Source organism: Podospora pseudopauciseta, chromosome 6, assembly GCF_035222475.1.
Source record: "Podospora pseudopauciseta strain CBS 411.78 chromosome 6, whole genome shotgun sequence".
In the NCBI taxonomy this organism is placed as follows: Eukaryota; Fungi; Ascomycota; class Sordariomycetes; order Sordariales; family Podosporaceae; genus Podospora; species Podospora pseudopauciseta.
Window position 1 is genome coordinate 1,060,917 of NC_085895.1, and position 13,206 is coordinate 1,074,122.

General features: G+C 52.1%; 4 protein-coding genes across 4 annotated transcripts; 3 read left to right on the forward strand and 1 right to left on the reverse strand.

Moving 5' to 3' along the window:
* Window positions 1-410: 410 nt before the first annotated feature.
* Window positions 411-2,875, reverse strand: MCX1 (ATP-binding protein; the record flags this gene model as incomplete). Its single annotated transcript, XM_062914399.1, has 2 exons — window positions 1,556-2,875; window positions 411-1,500 (listed from the first exon to the last, which is right to left on the reverse strand). Exons 1-2 carry the CDS (start codon window positions 2,263-2,265, stop codon window positions 411-413), a joined length of 1,800 nt encoding a protein of 599 aa, XP_062762632.1. The 5' UTR covers window positions 2,266-2,875.
* Window positions 2,637-5,657, forward strand: GLC3 (alpha-1,4-glucan branching enzyme; the record flags this gene model as incomplete). Its single annotated transcript, XM_062914400.1, has 5 exons — window positions 2,637-3,400; window positions 3,459-3,583; window positions 3,631-4,538; window positions 4,595-4,930; window positions 4,985-5,657. The coding sequence occupies exons 1-5, from the start codon at window positions 3,319-3,321 to the stop codon at window positions 5,655-5,657; spliced, it is 2,124 nt and encodes a 707-aa protein (XP_062762633.1). The 5' UTR covers window positions 2,637-3,318.
* Window positions 5,658-6,424: 767 nt separating this feature from the next.
* ATP2 (atp2, beta subunit of the F1 sector of mitochondrial F1F0 ATP synthase) lies at window positions 6,425-8,946 on the forward strand (the record flags this gene model as incomplete). The annotated part of the gene is made up of 4 exons (XM_062914401.1): window positions 6,425-6,435; window positions 6,546-6,978; window positions 7,291-7,819; window positions 7,884-8,946. 4 exons carry the CDS (start codon window positions 6,425-6,427, stop codon window positions 8,576-8,578), a joined length of 1,668 nt encoding a protein of 555 aa, XP_062762634.1. The 3' UTR covers window positions 8,579-8,946.
* A 115-nt stretch (window positions 8,947-9,061) lies between these two features.
* Window positions 9,062-10,826, forward strand: QC763_605620 (uncharacterized protein). Its single transcript, XM_062914402.1, has 4 exons — window positions 9,062-9,313; window positions 9,605-9,787; window positions 9,915-10,217; window positions 10,273-10,826. Exons 1-4 carry the CDS (start codon window positions 9,198-9,200, stop codon window positions 10,571-10,573), a joined length of 903 nt encoding a protein of 300 aa, XP_062762635.1. The 5' UTR covers window positions 9,062-9,197; the 3' UTR covers window positions 10,574-10,826.
* The last annotated feature ends 2,380 nt before the right edge of the window (window positions 10,827-13,206 follow it).

The window sequence follows — 13,206 nt, forward strand, 5'->3', positions numbered from 1 at the left end:
AAGTATAAATCTGTCACCTAATGTCCATCGCGGTTGTGACTGTTGACTAGTAAAGAGTGCCCCTCCAAAAAGCGCCCCTCACTGGCAGAATTACGGCCACCAGCTCCGATCCCGCTGAGAGCCCCACTTACACCGAGAGCTTCCCTGGATGATGGTTGCAATCAGAACAGTCAACATAACTAACTGTATGGCTCCCCAGTTAAAATAAGACAAATCATTCTCTTTCATATATTACTCCAAATCGCTATCCCTAATAAACCAGAATGCTGCTATCAAAATATGCTGTTTACTGTTCTCACCTCGGTCCGTCCCTGAATGTTGCCCAAACTAAAAGACCCAAACCCTCATCCCATCCCATCCCATCCCATCCCATCCCATACCCAAAACGCCTTGAATATCAAACTATGTACTTATGCACTCCCCAACCCAGCCGCCTCCCTCGCCTCCTCAGCCGACAACCTCACCTCCACCCCCCCACTCACCATCCTCTCGTCCTCCTCCCTAATCCTCCTCTCCACCTCCATCTTCCCATCCTTCCCCCAATACCCCGCCTTCTCCTCCCCCTTCACGCAAGCCTCCGTAATGAGCACATACGGCGTCGGCGCATCGTACATCGGCTCCGCCAACACCCTCTCCATCTCCATCTTCAGCCCTCTCGCCCCCGTCTCGTTCTTCGCTGCCCTTTCCGCGATGGCATACAGTGCCGACCGGGTGAAGAACAGCTTGCTAGGGTAGGTTTCAAACAGGGCCGTGTATTGCGCCACGAGGCTATTTCTTGGTTCAGTCAAGATGCGATAGAGCTCTTCGAGAGAGAGTGGACTAAGCGCGCAGATGTTGTGCAACCTGCCAATGAGCTCGGGGATAAAGCCAAAGGCTTGGAGATCCGCGGGTGTGGTTAGGTCGAGGGGGGTGAAGTTGGGTTCAAAGATTGGTTGGTGAGGGAGATGGCGGTAGGATTCCAGAGGAAGGATATCCTTCAGACTGTTTGTCGAGGAGAATGACCTCCCGCCTCGGATTTCTGAACCGAACCCGATGGAGGGTTTGGATACCCTCCTCAGAACGGTTTTATCCAGCCCTACAAAGGCGCCACAGAAAACAAACAGAATGTTGGTGGTATCAATGGTGTACTGGTCGACTTTCCCCGATGGGGGCGCTTGTGGTGGTGTGGTTGATCCGTAACCGGTGGGGGGCTGGTTTTGCGTGCGGGAGGGCCGGTTGTCCTTGACAGTGATGGTGACCTTGGTGCCTTCTACCAGCTTCAGCAATGCTTGCTGAACACCCTCTCCGCCTACGTCTCTTCCGTTGACGGTTTCTTTTCTAGCGATCTTGTCAAACTCGTCGAGGACAATGATTCCATGCTCGGCGGCCTTAACGTCGTAGTTGGCTTCGATGAGGAGACGCTCGATGCAGGATTCGACGTCTTGGCCGATGTAGCCTGCTTGGGTGAAGGAGTTGCAGTCGCTGATGGTGAAGGGGACGTTGAGTTTTTTGCTGAGGGTTCTGCACGGCTGTAAGCAAGGGGCCCAATTCTACATCAGCAAAGAAGTGAACTCACTCCAAGATATACGTCTTTCCCACGCCCGTAGGACCAATCAAGAGCAGGTTACTCTTGTCAATCTTGACATGGTTTGGCACCGTCATGTCCTCCTGAATGTAAAAGTTGTCCGAGGGTGCCTCAAATGGGTCTTCGAGAACTTCATTTTGGGTGCCCCGTACGGACTCGTGGTGACCGGGAAATTCGTCTTCAGCAACATGGCGGATGTTAGTCTGCTGCCGCCACGATTTGGGAGCATAAGCAGAACGATGAGAGTGCCTTCGCCCACCTTCGACAGGGTGTACAGGCGCGCTGTAACCTGTGCGCTCAAAAATCTCGCGGTCCTGAGCAAACTTTTGTCTCTGAATCTTTTCCCTCAGATGTTGATCCTGCAGCTCGTGGTGTTGACGCCGCCGGAGCCCTTGGTAGTGGTTGAAGATGACGGAGCAGATGGTCTTCTTCGCCCGGTCCTGGCCCACCACGTAATCGTCTACCCTCTTTTTCAGATCTCGGGGGTAGAACTGGGGGACGCCAAACTTGGACTTGGAGAAGATGGGACCGCGGCCGGTGTCCTGTGTCGGATCGTAGCTTGACGTGAAGCCCGAGTTGAAGTAACTAGATCGGCGGGGGGAGGCGAGGAGGATGCTCGAGGTTGAATAGGCTGGGCTCCGAAGCCGGGCAAATCGCCGTGTTGCGCATAGAGGCGCCAGCGGTCTAGTCAAGACCAACATGATGGTGTGCTTGAGCTACTGTCATGCTCGGGAGAAGGCAGCTCGCGGGTGCGATCGGCGTACGTGGTAGGGGTCGGAGCACGGACGGTAAGGGTCAGGAAGAGGCGTAGGTGATTTAAGAATGTTTTAGTAACAAGAGGTTTGCCGGTATCAGTCAGGATGGAGAAAAACCGAGAAGAGAGTGTTTGCGATGGCACACATCATGGTGCTAGCCCGTGAGACAATGGCAACGGTGGTTAGAGCACCTGGATGACCCGGAGAGCGGGGGAGAAGCACCGACCACCGCCCGCGCGTCGCGCATCTCCCTTGTCTTGTTGGAGAGAGCTCTCCACCTCCACCTGAGCTCCGGAAAGCTCCCCTCCTTGTCTGCCCGTCAGTGCTCGTCAGTGGCAGTGTCAGTGTCATCTTAGCAAAGACCCCACCAAACCTAGCTCAGCCAGAAGGAGGCGAATCGGGTCATGGCGTCGATATCAGCTCCCCCTCTCTATCTCTTCTTGTCCGAACTTCGGCTGGCGTGGGCTGGACTGGTCGGACTGCTGCATCTCTGCGATAAGCGGGCTTCAGGCTTCCCTCCAGGGGCTGGTCACAGATGAATGGCGCATGAGTTTTGGCTCCCAACGGGCACGGCACAGAAAGGGGCATTGCTGCAGGCAATACACGCATACAAATACACGCTGGGTTTGCACCAGGCGTGGAGCCCCTGCCCACTGGTGGGTTGTATTGGGCTGCACTAGGAGGGGCTCCAATGATGTAATTAGCATCTACATACCAACTGAAAGACCCCTTTGGGCTTTTATCAACCTCACACCACATCTTCCCAGAACACACCATCTATATCTGTGTCGAATCCAGCGAGAGCCCAATCTTTCGTTTCTCTCCTCGACGTCTTCTTCCCACCCTAGCAACAATTTGAAAGCGTTCTCGTCTTGATAGCTTGTCCCGGAAGCGTCAGCTGGCTGCCCCTCCTTCAAGTCACGCTAAGAAGCACCCTACGAGGCGATTTGATATTCCTGTTTGAGGTACTCTTCAATTCACAAATTTTCATCAAACAAGATGGATCCCGTTGCTCTTGAATCGTCCAACACCCTGGCCAAGAATGGTCATACCGCTGGTAACATCCCCAATGATGGAACTGGTACGTCCTATCCCAACATGCCAAGATATGGACTGGCAGTGAAGCTGACATGAATCAGGCGTGGTTGCCCTCGATCCCTATCTTGAGCCATTCAAGCCTGCGTTGAAGAGACGCTTTGACAAGGCTCAAGAATGGATCAAGAAGATTGAGAAGACCGAAGGTGGTCTGGACAAGTTCAGCAAGGTATGATCCACCACTGCCAATGACAGGGACTTTACTGACCATCCCAGGGCGCCGACACGTTTGGCATCCATCAAAATGACGACGGCAGCATCTACTACAAGGAATGGGCACCCAATGCCAAACAGGCAGCTGTCATTGGTGAATTCAACAACTGGGACCGCAATGCCCATCGCATGACGAGGAACGACTTTGGTGTCTTTGAGATCACCATTCCTCCCACCTCTGACGGCAAAGCTGCCATCCCCCACAACTCCAAGATCAAGATCTCTCTTGAGCTCCCAGACGGGCAGTGGATCGACAGACTACCGGCCTGGATCAAGTATGTCACCCAGGATCTCTCCGTCTCGCCCGCCTACGATGCTCGGTTCTGGAACCCCCCCGCCTCTGAGAGGTACTCTTTCAAGCACCAGAGGCCCAAGAGGCCAGAGAGCTTGAGGATCTACGAAGCCCATGTCGGTATCTCGTCACCAGAGCTCAGGGTTACCACCTACAAGGAATTCACCAAGAACATGCTCCCACGCATCAAGAGCCTGGGTTACAACGCCATCCAGCTCATGGCCATCATGGAACACGCCTACTATGCCAGCTTCGGCTACCAGGTCAACAACTTCTTCGCCGCCAGCAGCAGATATGGCCCGCCTGAGGACCTGAAGGAGTTGGTCGACACGGCTCACAGCCTGGGACTCGTTGTTCTTCTCGATGTTGTTCACAGTCACGCTTCCAAGAACGTCCTGGACGGCCTGAATGAGTTTGATGGCACAGACCACCAGTACTTCCACGCGGGTGCCAAAGGAAAGCACGAGCTCTGGGACAGCAGACTGTTCAACTATGGCCACCATGAGGTGCTCAGATTCCTCTTGAGCAACTTGAGATTCTGGATGGACGAGTACCACTTTGATGGATTCCGGTTCGACGGTGTTACTAGCATGCTTTACCTTCATCACGGTATTGGAACGTAAGTCTTAGAGCCTATCCCTAACCCCGTGGCAGTCATTGACCGACACTTAACAGCGGCTTCTCGGGTGGTTACCATGAGTACTTTGGTGCTGATGTCGACGAGGAGGCTGTTGTCTACCTCATGTTGGCCAACGAACTGCTTCACGAACTCTACCCTGACGTCATCACGGTTGCTGAGGATGTCTCTGGCATGCCGGCGCTTTGTCTGCCACTCTCACTGGGTGGTGTTGGCTTCGACTACAGACTTGCCATGGCCATTCCCGACATGTGGATCAAGATCCTCAAGGAGAAGAAAGATGAGGAGTGGGACATTGGCAACATTACCTTCACCCTCACCAACCGCCGCCACGGCGAAAAGACGATCGCCTATGCCGAGAGTCACGATCAAGCGTACGTTTCTCCTCACCCAGGAGATTTGCTATTTTGATGCTAACTCTACTCTAGTCTTGTCGGTGACAAGTCTCTCATGATGCATCTGTGCGACGCTGAGCTCTACACCCATATGTCTACGCTCACCCCATTGACCCCGGTTATTGACCGCGGTATGGCTTTGCACAAGATGATCCGTCTGTTGACCCATGCTCTCGGAGGCGAGGGTTACCTCAACTTTGAGGGCAACGAGTTTGGTCACCCCGAGTGGTTGGACTTCCCCCGCGAGGGCAATCAGAACTCTTTCTGGTATGCTCGCCGCCAGCTGAACCTGACCGAGGACCGCCTCCTTCGGTATCAGTTCCTCAACAACTTTGACCGCTCCATGAACTTGTGCGAGAACAAGTATGGCTGGCTGCATGCTCCCCAGGCGTACATCTCCCTCAAGCACGAGGGTGACAAGGTCATCGTCTTCGAGCGGGCTGGCGTGGTGTTTGCTTTCAACTTCCACCCAACACAGAGCTTTGAGAACTACCGCATCGGTGTCGATGTCGCAGGCACATATAGGGTTGTGCTCGACTCTGACACCAAGGAGCACGGCGGCTTTAGCAGAGTCGACTCGAACACACGGTTCTTCACCGAGCCTCTGGAGTGGAACCACCGGAGGAACTGCACTCATATCTACCTCCCTTGCAGGACTGCTCTGGTCTTTGCTTTGGAGTCGACCACCACTCCCAACGGTCACTGACTGCAGCAGGCGGTGTCTTGGGTCACCCGGTTAGGTGGCTTTTAAATACTGGGTTATCAAAAGGTGTTGGAGGCATATTCTTGTTGTAGATATTTTCTTGTAAAAGCGGATGGGAAAATCCCCAAAGATAGACAGGTTCACACAAAAATGTATGAGAATGTACATTGAGCAATTGGTGTGTTATGTTTCAAAAGTCTTGAGTGGGAAGAGCTTCGTTCGTGCGAGGATCCAAGCTGTCAATTGAGTTCAGCCAAAACCCAATCAGCTCCAGGGGCTCCATCCCGGGACGTCCCGGTAAGCCATCTCAACAGCAGCGGGACAGTTCTCAGGATTGGCAACGGCCATTGAGGGGAAACCAACGCCCAAAAGAATATGCAACTGCCATGATGCAATAGTCCAATCAGGTCCAGAGCTCCCCTTGAAAATTGCAAAAGGATTGGCCCAAGAGCGGGGGACCACGGACCATCACCTGCTAGATAGTTACAGTGGTGAGGGGAAAGACCTCGACAGGTTCGTGAGAGATCGGGGAAAGGAAAGAAGGGAAGAGCTGGAAGCCAACAGAATGGCTGGTGCTGTCGAGAAAATGTGGGTCCGCTCAGTCAAAAAGCTCCAAACTTGGAATCCGTCAGGTCACGTGGAAAGATGGAGCTCCGCAGCTTCTAGCCGAAAGCTCATCGAGAGATTTTCGAACCCGTTTTCTTCCTCCTCCAAGCCATTCTCTCTGCCTTGCACATCCACCATCCAAGTCCGCCCTTACCATCGTCAAGATGTTCAAGAGGTGAGTTGCTGCTGATCCAGCCATGTACTCTCCCTGTCGTCGGCTTCCCGATCCCCAATCGAGGTTAATTGAGAACTAACCCAAGGCTCTTCTGCCCTCCCCCTCAACAGCGGCATTTCCGCCTTCGCCCGGACGGCTCGTCCCTCCTTCGCGGCGGCGACTCGTCGCGCCGTTCGCCCGGCCCCCCTCAACTTCAGAGCCCCTGCCCTCAGCAGATTCGCCAGCACGGCCGGTGTTGGTGATGGCAAGATCTACCAGGTCATCGGTAAGCTCGACCGGCCAGACCACAAGCATGCGCCCACACTAGAGGTGGGACAATCCGGGAAAATTCAGCTAACCATGTCTCTCCCAACCAACAGGTGCCGTCGTCGATGGTTAGTAACCGCAACACCACCCAGCAAAAACAATCTTGACAATGTCGTCCCCGAGATCATTGTCGCTGACCCCCTGCCCACAGTCAAGTTCGACACCGAGAAGCTCCCCCCCATTCTCAACGCCCTTGAGACCCAAAACGGTGGCAACAAGCTTGTCCTCGAGGTCGCGGTACGCCAAGACTCCCACCTCCACATCCCACCAACCACACACGTGTACTGACAGCCCGCACAGCAACATCTCGGCGAGAACGTCGTGAGATGTATTGCCATGGACGGTTGGTTTCCGCTATATCCGGCAGTTGTTGGACTATTTCTGAGACGCTATTTAGGTACCGAGGGTCTGGTTCGCGGCGCCAAGGCCGTTGATAGTGAGTTTTTTACCCTCAACTACACCAGCATGTCCAATATCAGACAGCTAACCATGTCACAGCCGGTGCTCCCATCACCATCCCGTGAGTTTATTTGACGACAAGGACAACAGAGTATGATCGGGGACACCCAACTGACGTTTGCTAGTGTCGGCCCTGCCACTCTTGGTCGTATCATGAACGTCACCGGTGACCCGATCGACGAGCGTGGACCCATCAAGACTGACAAGCGCCTCCCCATTCACGCCGAGGCTCCCGAGTTCATTGAGCAGTCCACCACCGCCGAGATTCTCGTTACCGGTATCAAGGTCGTCGACCTCCTCGCCCCCTACGCCCGTGGTGGAAAGATTGGCCTCTTCGGTGGTGCCGGTGTCGGCAAGACTGTGTTCATTCAGGAGCTCATCAACAACATCGCCAAGGCCCACGGTGGTTACTCAGTCTTCACTGGTGTCGGTGAGCGTACCCGTGAGGGTAACGATCTGTACCACGAAATGCAGGAGACTTCCGTCATTCAGCTTGATGGCGAGTCCAAGGTCGCCCTGGTCTTCGGTCAAATGAACGAGCCTCCTGGAGCCCGTGCCCGTGTCGCCCTTACCGGTCTTACCGTCGCTGAGTACTTCCGTGACGAGGAGGGTCAGGATGGTGAGTTATATATATGCCTCAATCCTTGGAGAGTCGGGAAAAACGCTAACCTGATGCTTCTTAGTGTTGCTCTTCATTGACAACATTTTCCGCTTCACCCAGGCCGGTTCCGAGGTATCTGCCCTTCTTGGTCGTATCCCCTCTGCCGTCGGTTACCAACCCACCCTCGCCGTCGACATGGGTGGTATGCAGGAGCGCATCACCACCACCACCAAGGGTTCCATTACCTCCGTCCAGGCCGTCTACGTCCCTGCTGACGATTTGACTGATCCTGCCCCCGCCACCACCTTCGCCCATTTGGACGCCACCACTGTCTTGTCCCGTGGTATCTCCGAGTTGGGTATCTACCCCGCCGTCGACCCTCTCGACTCCAAGTCTCGTATGCTCGACCCCCGCATTGTCGGTGAGGAGCACTACCAGACCGCCACCCGTGTCCAGCAGATCCTCCAGGAGTACAAGTCTCTTCAGGATATCATTGCCATTCTTGGTATGGACGAACTTTCTGAAGCCGATAAGCTTACCGTCGAGCGTGCCCGCAAGATCCAGCGTTTCCTGAGCCAGCCTTTCACTGTCGCCCAGGTTTTCACTGGTATCGAGGGTAAGCTCGTCGACCTCAAGGACACCATCGCCTCCTTCAAGGCCATTCTTTCTGGTGAGGGTGATGACCTCCCCGAGGGTGCTTTCTACATGGTTGGTGACTTTGCTTCCGCCCGCGCCAAGGGTGAGAAGATTCTTGCCGAGCTTGAGGCGAGCGCTTAATTTGGTGGTGGCGAGGTGTAAAAGTGGGAAGGAATCGGCGACCTGTGTATAGAAGCGAAAATGGTTTCCGGGGAGTTCCCTAGCTCAGTCAAGTTTCTTTTGTGAGCTGTGTATCAATTGAGTCTTTCCACGTTATCACTGTGTGTATCCCGTTGTTATGTCTGTTCCATTTCGTCTGATGTCTGCGTGTGAAAGTCTCGGCATTAGATTTGGTACACATGGTGGTGGGATAAAAGGTGGGGCCAATGGGAGATTTTGATTGCTGATAAATAGTAAATGAAGGTTTAGCCTGTGTCGTCCTGTGCGCTTTGTGAAAGAGCAGTTGTCGTATGGGTGACGGGATTTTAAGAGTCCGTCGAATGGAGGGCTTTGGGGGGTTAATATCCGGGGATTAAACCATGTGATGTGAATCCGGGGTGTCGATCCAGGCCTGGGGATCATGGGGGTATGGAAAGGGGATTGATGGGGGGATGGTGAGTAGGAGGGACGGGTAAGGGAAAGAGTATAAAGTGACAGGTCTTGGCCGCAGGAGATTTCTTTCTGCTGGGAGGACATCATCGTCATCCTCCCCACTCTATTCTTTTCGTTTCAACCTCAATTGAATCACCGACGGTCAGCCATGGCTTGGTCGATGTCGACTCTAGTCCGGCTTGTTGCCCTGGCTGCTGGGGGTGTTATGGGAGCGCAGTTGACGGCTGTGACTTATCCTAATAATGCTACTAGTAAGCCGCAGATGTGAGTTTTTTCCTCTGTCTCTTCACTACTTATGGTGTGCGTGGTTGGGTTGTTTTTGGCCCTCCACCAAGCAGCCTTTGTTTAACGTGGTCATGATGGCTGTGGTCTCCTTTTTTCTTTTTTTTTTTTCCTTTTTTTCTTTTTTTTCCATGGAGGGGAATAGGATGTGAGAGACTTTGGTTTAGGTAGTTGAGTGATGGGAACCCAGAGGATGAAGGCGGAAAGGAGGGAAGGAAGGGGGGGGGGTTTTGTCTGGTAAAATTTGGGAGCTGATGATAAATTTGGCCACAGGCACGTCTACGTCCCCGACAAGCCCTGGTCCGGTCAGGGAAAAGGACCGCTGGTTGTCGCGATCCACTCCTGCCAGAGCTCCGGGCCGAGTTATTTTAATAATGCAAAGATCCCTTGGAGGCAGGGGAGTGACAGGAAGGGGTATGTCACTGTCTGGCCTAGCAGTCCCAACAATGGGGGTTGGTGAGTCTTCTCTCTCTCTCTCTCTCTCTCTCTCTCTCTCTCTCTCTCTCTCTCTCTCTCTCTCTCTCTCTCTCTCTCTCTCTCTCTCTCTCTCTCTCCTCTTGTCTTCCCAATCTGACGATCGAAGCTGGGATGTGAGCTCGAAGAGATCCTTGGTCAGGAACGGAGGTGGTGACAGCCACGCGATTGCAAACATGATCCTCTACGCAATTGAAAAATACAACATTGACAAGGAAAAAGTTTTTGTCACGGGGGGTTCGTCGGGGGGGATGATGAGCAATGTCATGGCGGCTGCGTATCCTGATTTGATCAGGGCTGTTTCGCTTTATAGCGGGGTGCCGGCGGGTTGTTTTGTTAGTAGTGGAGGGGGGGTGGCGCAGTGGAATAATAGTTGTAGTGGGGGGCAGAGTAGAGCTTCCGCTGAGCAGTGGTATGTTTCCCCCTTCCTGTTCTCTTCAAACGTGGGATGCTTATATGGGTGACAGGGGGAATGTGGTGAGAGCAATGTACCCAGGGTATACCGGTCCTAGACCCAGGATGCAGGTCTGGCATGGCAGTGCGGATGGGACTCTGAACCCGAACAACTACCAGGAGACGATCAAGCAGTGGACGAATGTGTTTGGGTTGAGCCAGACGCCGACGAGCACGGTGCAGAATTTCCCGGAGAGGAACTACAGGACAGAGAACTATGGGACGGAGGGGATGTTGCAGGGGATTTGGGCGCAGGGGGTGGGGCATAGTGTTCCGAGTAATTTGACGGCTAGTGAGCAGTGGTTTGGGATTTAGGGGGGTGATGTGAGGTGTTGGTGAGATGGATGGAGATGTTGGTCGTGGAAGGGGGCGTGTTGGTTGGGATAGGAGGAGATGTTGGTCGTGGAAGAGGCGATGGGTGGTTGGAGAGTATGAAGCAGTGTTTGGTGATGTGTTGGTTGTTTGGGAAAAGAGCTGTTGCTGGTCGGTAGGGTAGGCAGCTCGATGAATCAAAACAGAAACAACTAAGAAAATAAAGTATAGCCCAAAATGCAATACCAAAAAGTAGCTTTGCCACGGACTCGAACCAGGTAGTGCCGGTGCCAGCGCTACGGGTCGACTTCGCCCTGACATAGGTACTATGGGTTAACTGAGGCAACCGCTCGAGACCGCCACCTTAGGCCACTTGGACATTGATATTTGTTGAGGATCTGTGTTATGGGCTGCGCTCCTGTTTTGTCCGGATGGTGGGACTCGATCGTTCCTGCCATTTTTGACTTGACTTGGTTCTCGAAGGTTGCTCTTTCCTTTGCTGAATCTTTAAGTCGAGAGTTGTCAGCTCTGTCCAATGAGAAGTAACGACTCTTGTCGACTATCTGACCTATGCTTGACGCACCGATACTCAGGTAGGGTTGAGAAGCTGTTTATTTTCTTCGTGATTGATTGAAGGTGGGCTTATCACTTCTGACAACTTCTGGCACACCATGTTTAAAATGAAGATTCCCCCTCGGGTTTAACGCAAATCGCTCGGCCGTCACCGTCGGGGAATCGACTGGCGGAAAGTTGAGTGCTACACCTACTCGAGCGGAGTCTATTGTCCGAGGTATGTGTGTGTACAGCCCCATGCGAATGTTGGCTAGCGGTTACCCGAGTATCAAAATCTGGATTGGGAAACTAAATCAAGAGCCATGATATGTCTACCGACAGACTTCTCTCGGAAACTCTGTGTCGTGATGAGAGCTGGTGACGCAGACTTGAGCCAGCTCGCTGTCGAACAACATATAGTTAGCCTCTCCCAGAAGCATAGGTTTGCCAGAATCTATTAATCCATCATAGCCTATCGACCCCAACTAACAGGGGCATCTTGAAGCTGCCAGTGTTATGATTACCTAATAATTACCTACTGATACTAATTTGGCCCTTGGATACAACAAGCACCATAGGAGCACCATAGGAGCACCATAACGAACACACAGCTCACCACAACCCAAACCGAGAACTTGGCAGTTCGCGCATCCATGTTTGCTGTCCAATTGTAAGACATTGGCCAAGGAATACACACAACCACCAACTGTTAGTAAGGTCATCTGTTCCATTACCCCTTGGAAACCCCCAATCTACCTCTAGGGTTACTAGCAAGTTACAATCAGAGATTCGACGCTCGAAAATTGTGCCTACAACCGATGAAATGGGAACATACGAGATGGTCAACTTCGTCAATATTTATTGCATCTTGACCACAAAATCGATACCTGATTTCTGATGATACTTTCGACATCCAGCGCATAGAAGACATGAAAGTCAAGCTACCACTGATGCGAACCATTTCCTCGAAGGTTCTTATTATAAAGCCATTGTGCCACATAACGGATTGATCGTGAGTTCAACCTTGCTATGAGGTTTCCCGAAGCAGTGTGGTCACCTCCTGGTTATCTGGTATATCTTGATCAGTGTAACCGATTACACAGCGTCGAGGTATAGCAGCCTTTCTGGAACTGGTTCGTTTTCGGTCTCGGAACACCAACATCATACTGTTTCTTTACCTATTCAAGCATTGTTTTGTCACCTTCTCTTTGTTATGAGCCGTTTTAGGTATGCCTCACTGAAACCAAAAACCACACAGTACACTCTTCTCTTATACGTGAGGCAAATAGGGCAACATTCGTGACTGCAATTCTTCCAAGATTCATTCCATACTTTGGTAGTAGCCAGGCGCGGAAGGATGCCACAGGCTCGATTTTCAATCAATCAATCAATCAATCAATCAATCAACCAATCAATCAATCAATCAACCAATCAATTAAGCAAGCCCAAATAGTTAGTAGACAGTCTTTTCAGTCTCTTTTTAGCTACTCTAAGTAGCTTATCTACCACTTATGATTTTGGACCTGAAATCACCAGAGGCGATCTTGGCCAGTGTCTAATAAGCTTCAAGCATGCGTCTGTCCAACAATAGAGGAGGATTCACCTAGAAGCCTGATAAGCTCGTTTTGATATTCTCTAGTATAGCAGACCCAAAGCCAAATTTCTCTGAGCTAAAAGTATTGATCTGGTTCAGCTAATATCAGAAACAACACGATATGCGTCTCGAGCCCACATAATCCCAGACACTATTTCCTCGATTAAAGTAACTAGAGGAACATACAACCACCTTGGTGGATGTTTGAATGGGATTTCCTTCAACACACGGTAATAGTCTGGTCGAAATCGAAGTTTTGTGGCTGATTTGTTTGATTTTTATCTTGAGCAAGACGAGGCTGTCGTTTGTGGCCTCGGAGGCGCACTAACAAAGCCATCTTGACTAACTCGGGTTTGAAGCTCCGAGACAAGCAAGACTTAGCAAGATATCAGTAATTCTAGTGTCACGAGATTCTGCCTAATCTTGGTGTTTTTTGCTTGATGTGTCCTTCCCGGCAAAAGTCTTCCATAACGGGCAGACGAACTGTCAA

Excerpts from the sequence above, each read along its gene's own strand:
- QC763_605620 (XM_062914402.1), top strand. The coding sequence starts at position 9,198 with ATGGCTTGGTCGATGTCGACTCTAGTCCGGCTTGTTGCCCTGGCTGCT. Across the intron at positions 9,788-9,914 it reads AGTCCCAACAATGGGGGTTG|CTGGGATGTGAGCTCGAAGA; the intron begins GTGAGTCTTCTC and ends TGACGATCGAAG. Across the intron at positions 10,218-10,272 it reads AGAGCTTCCGCTGAGCAGTG|GGGGAATGTGGTGAGAGCAA; the intron begins GTATGTTTCCCC and ends TATGGGTGACAG.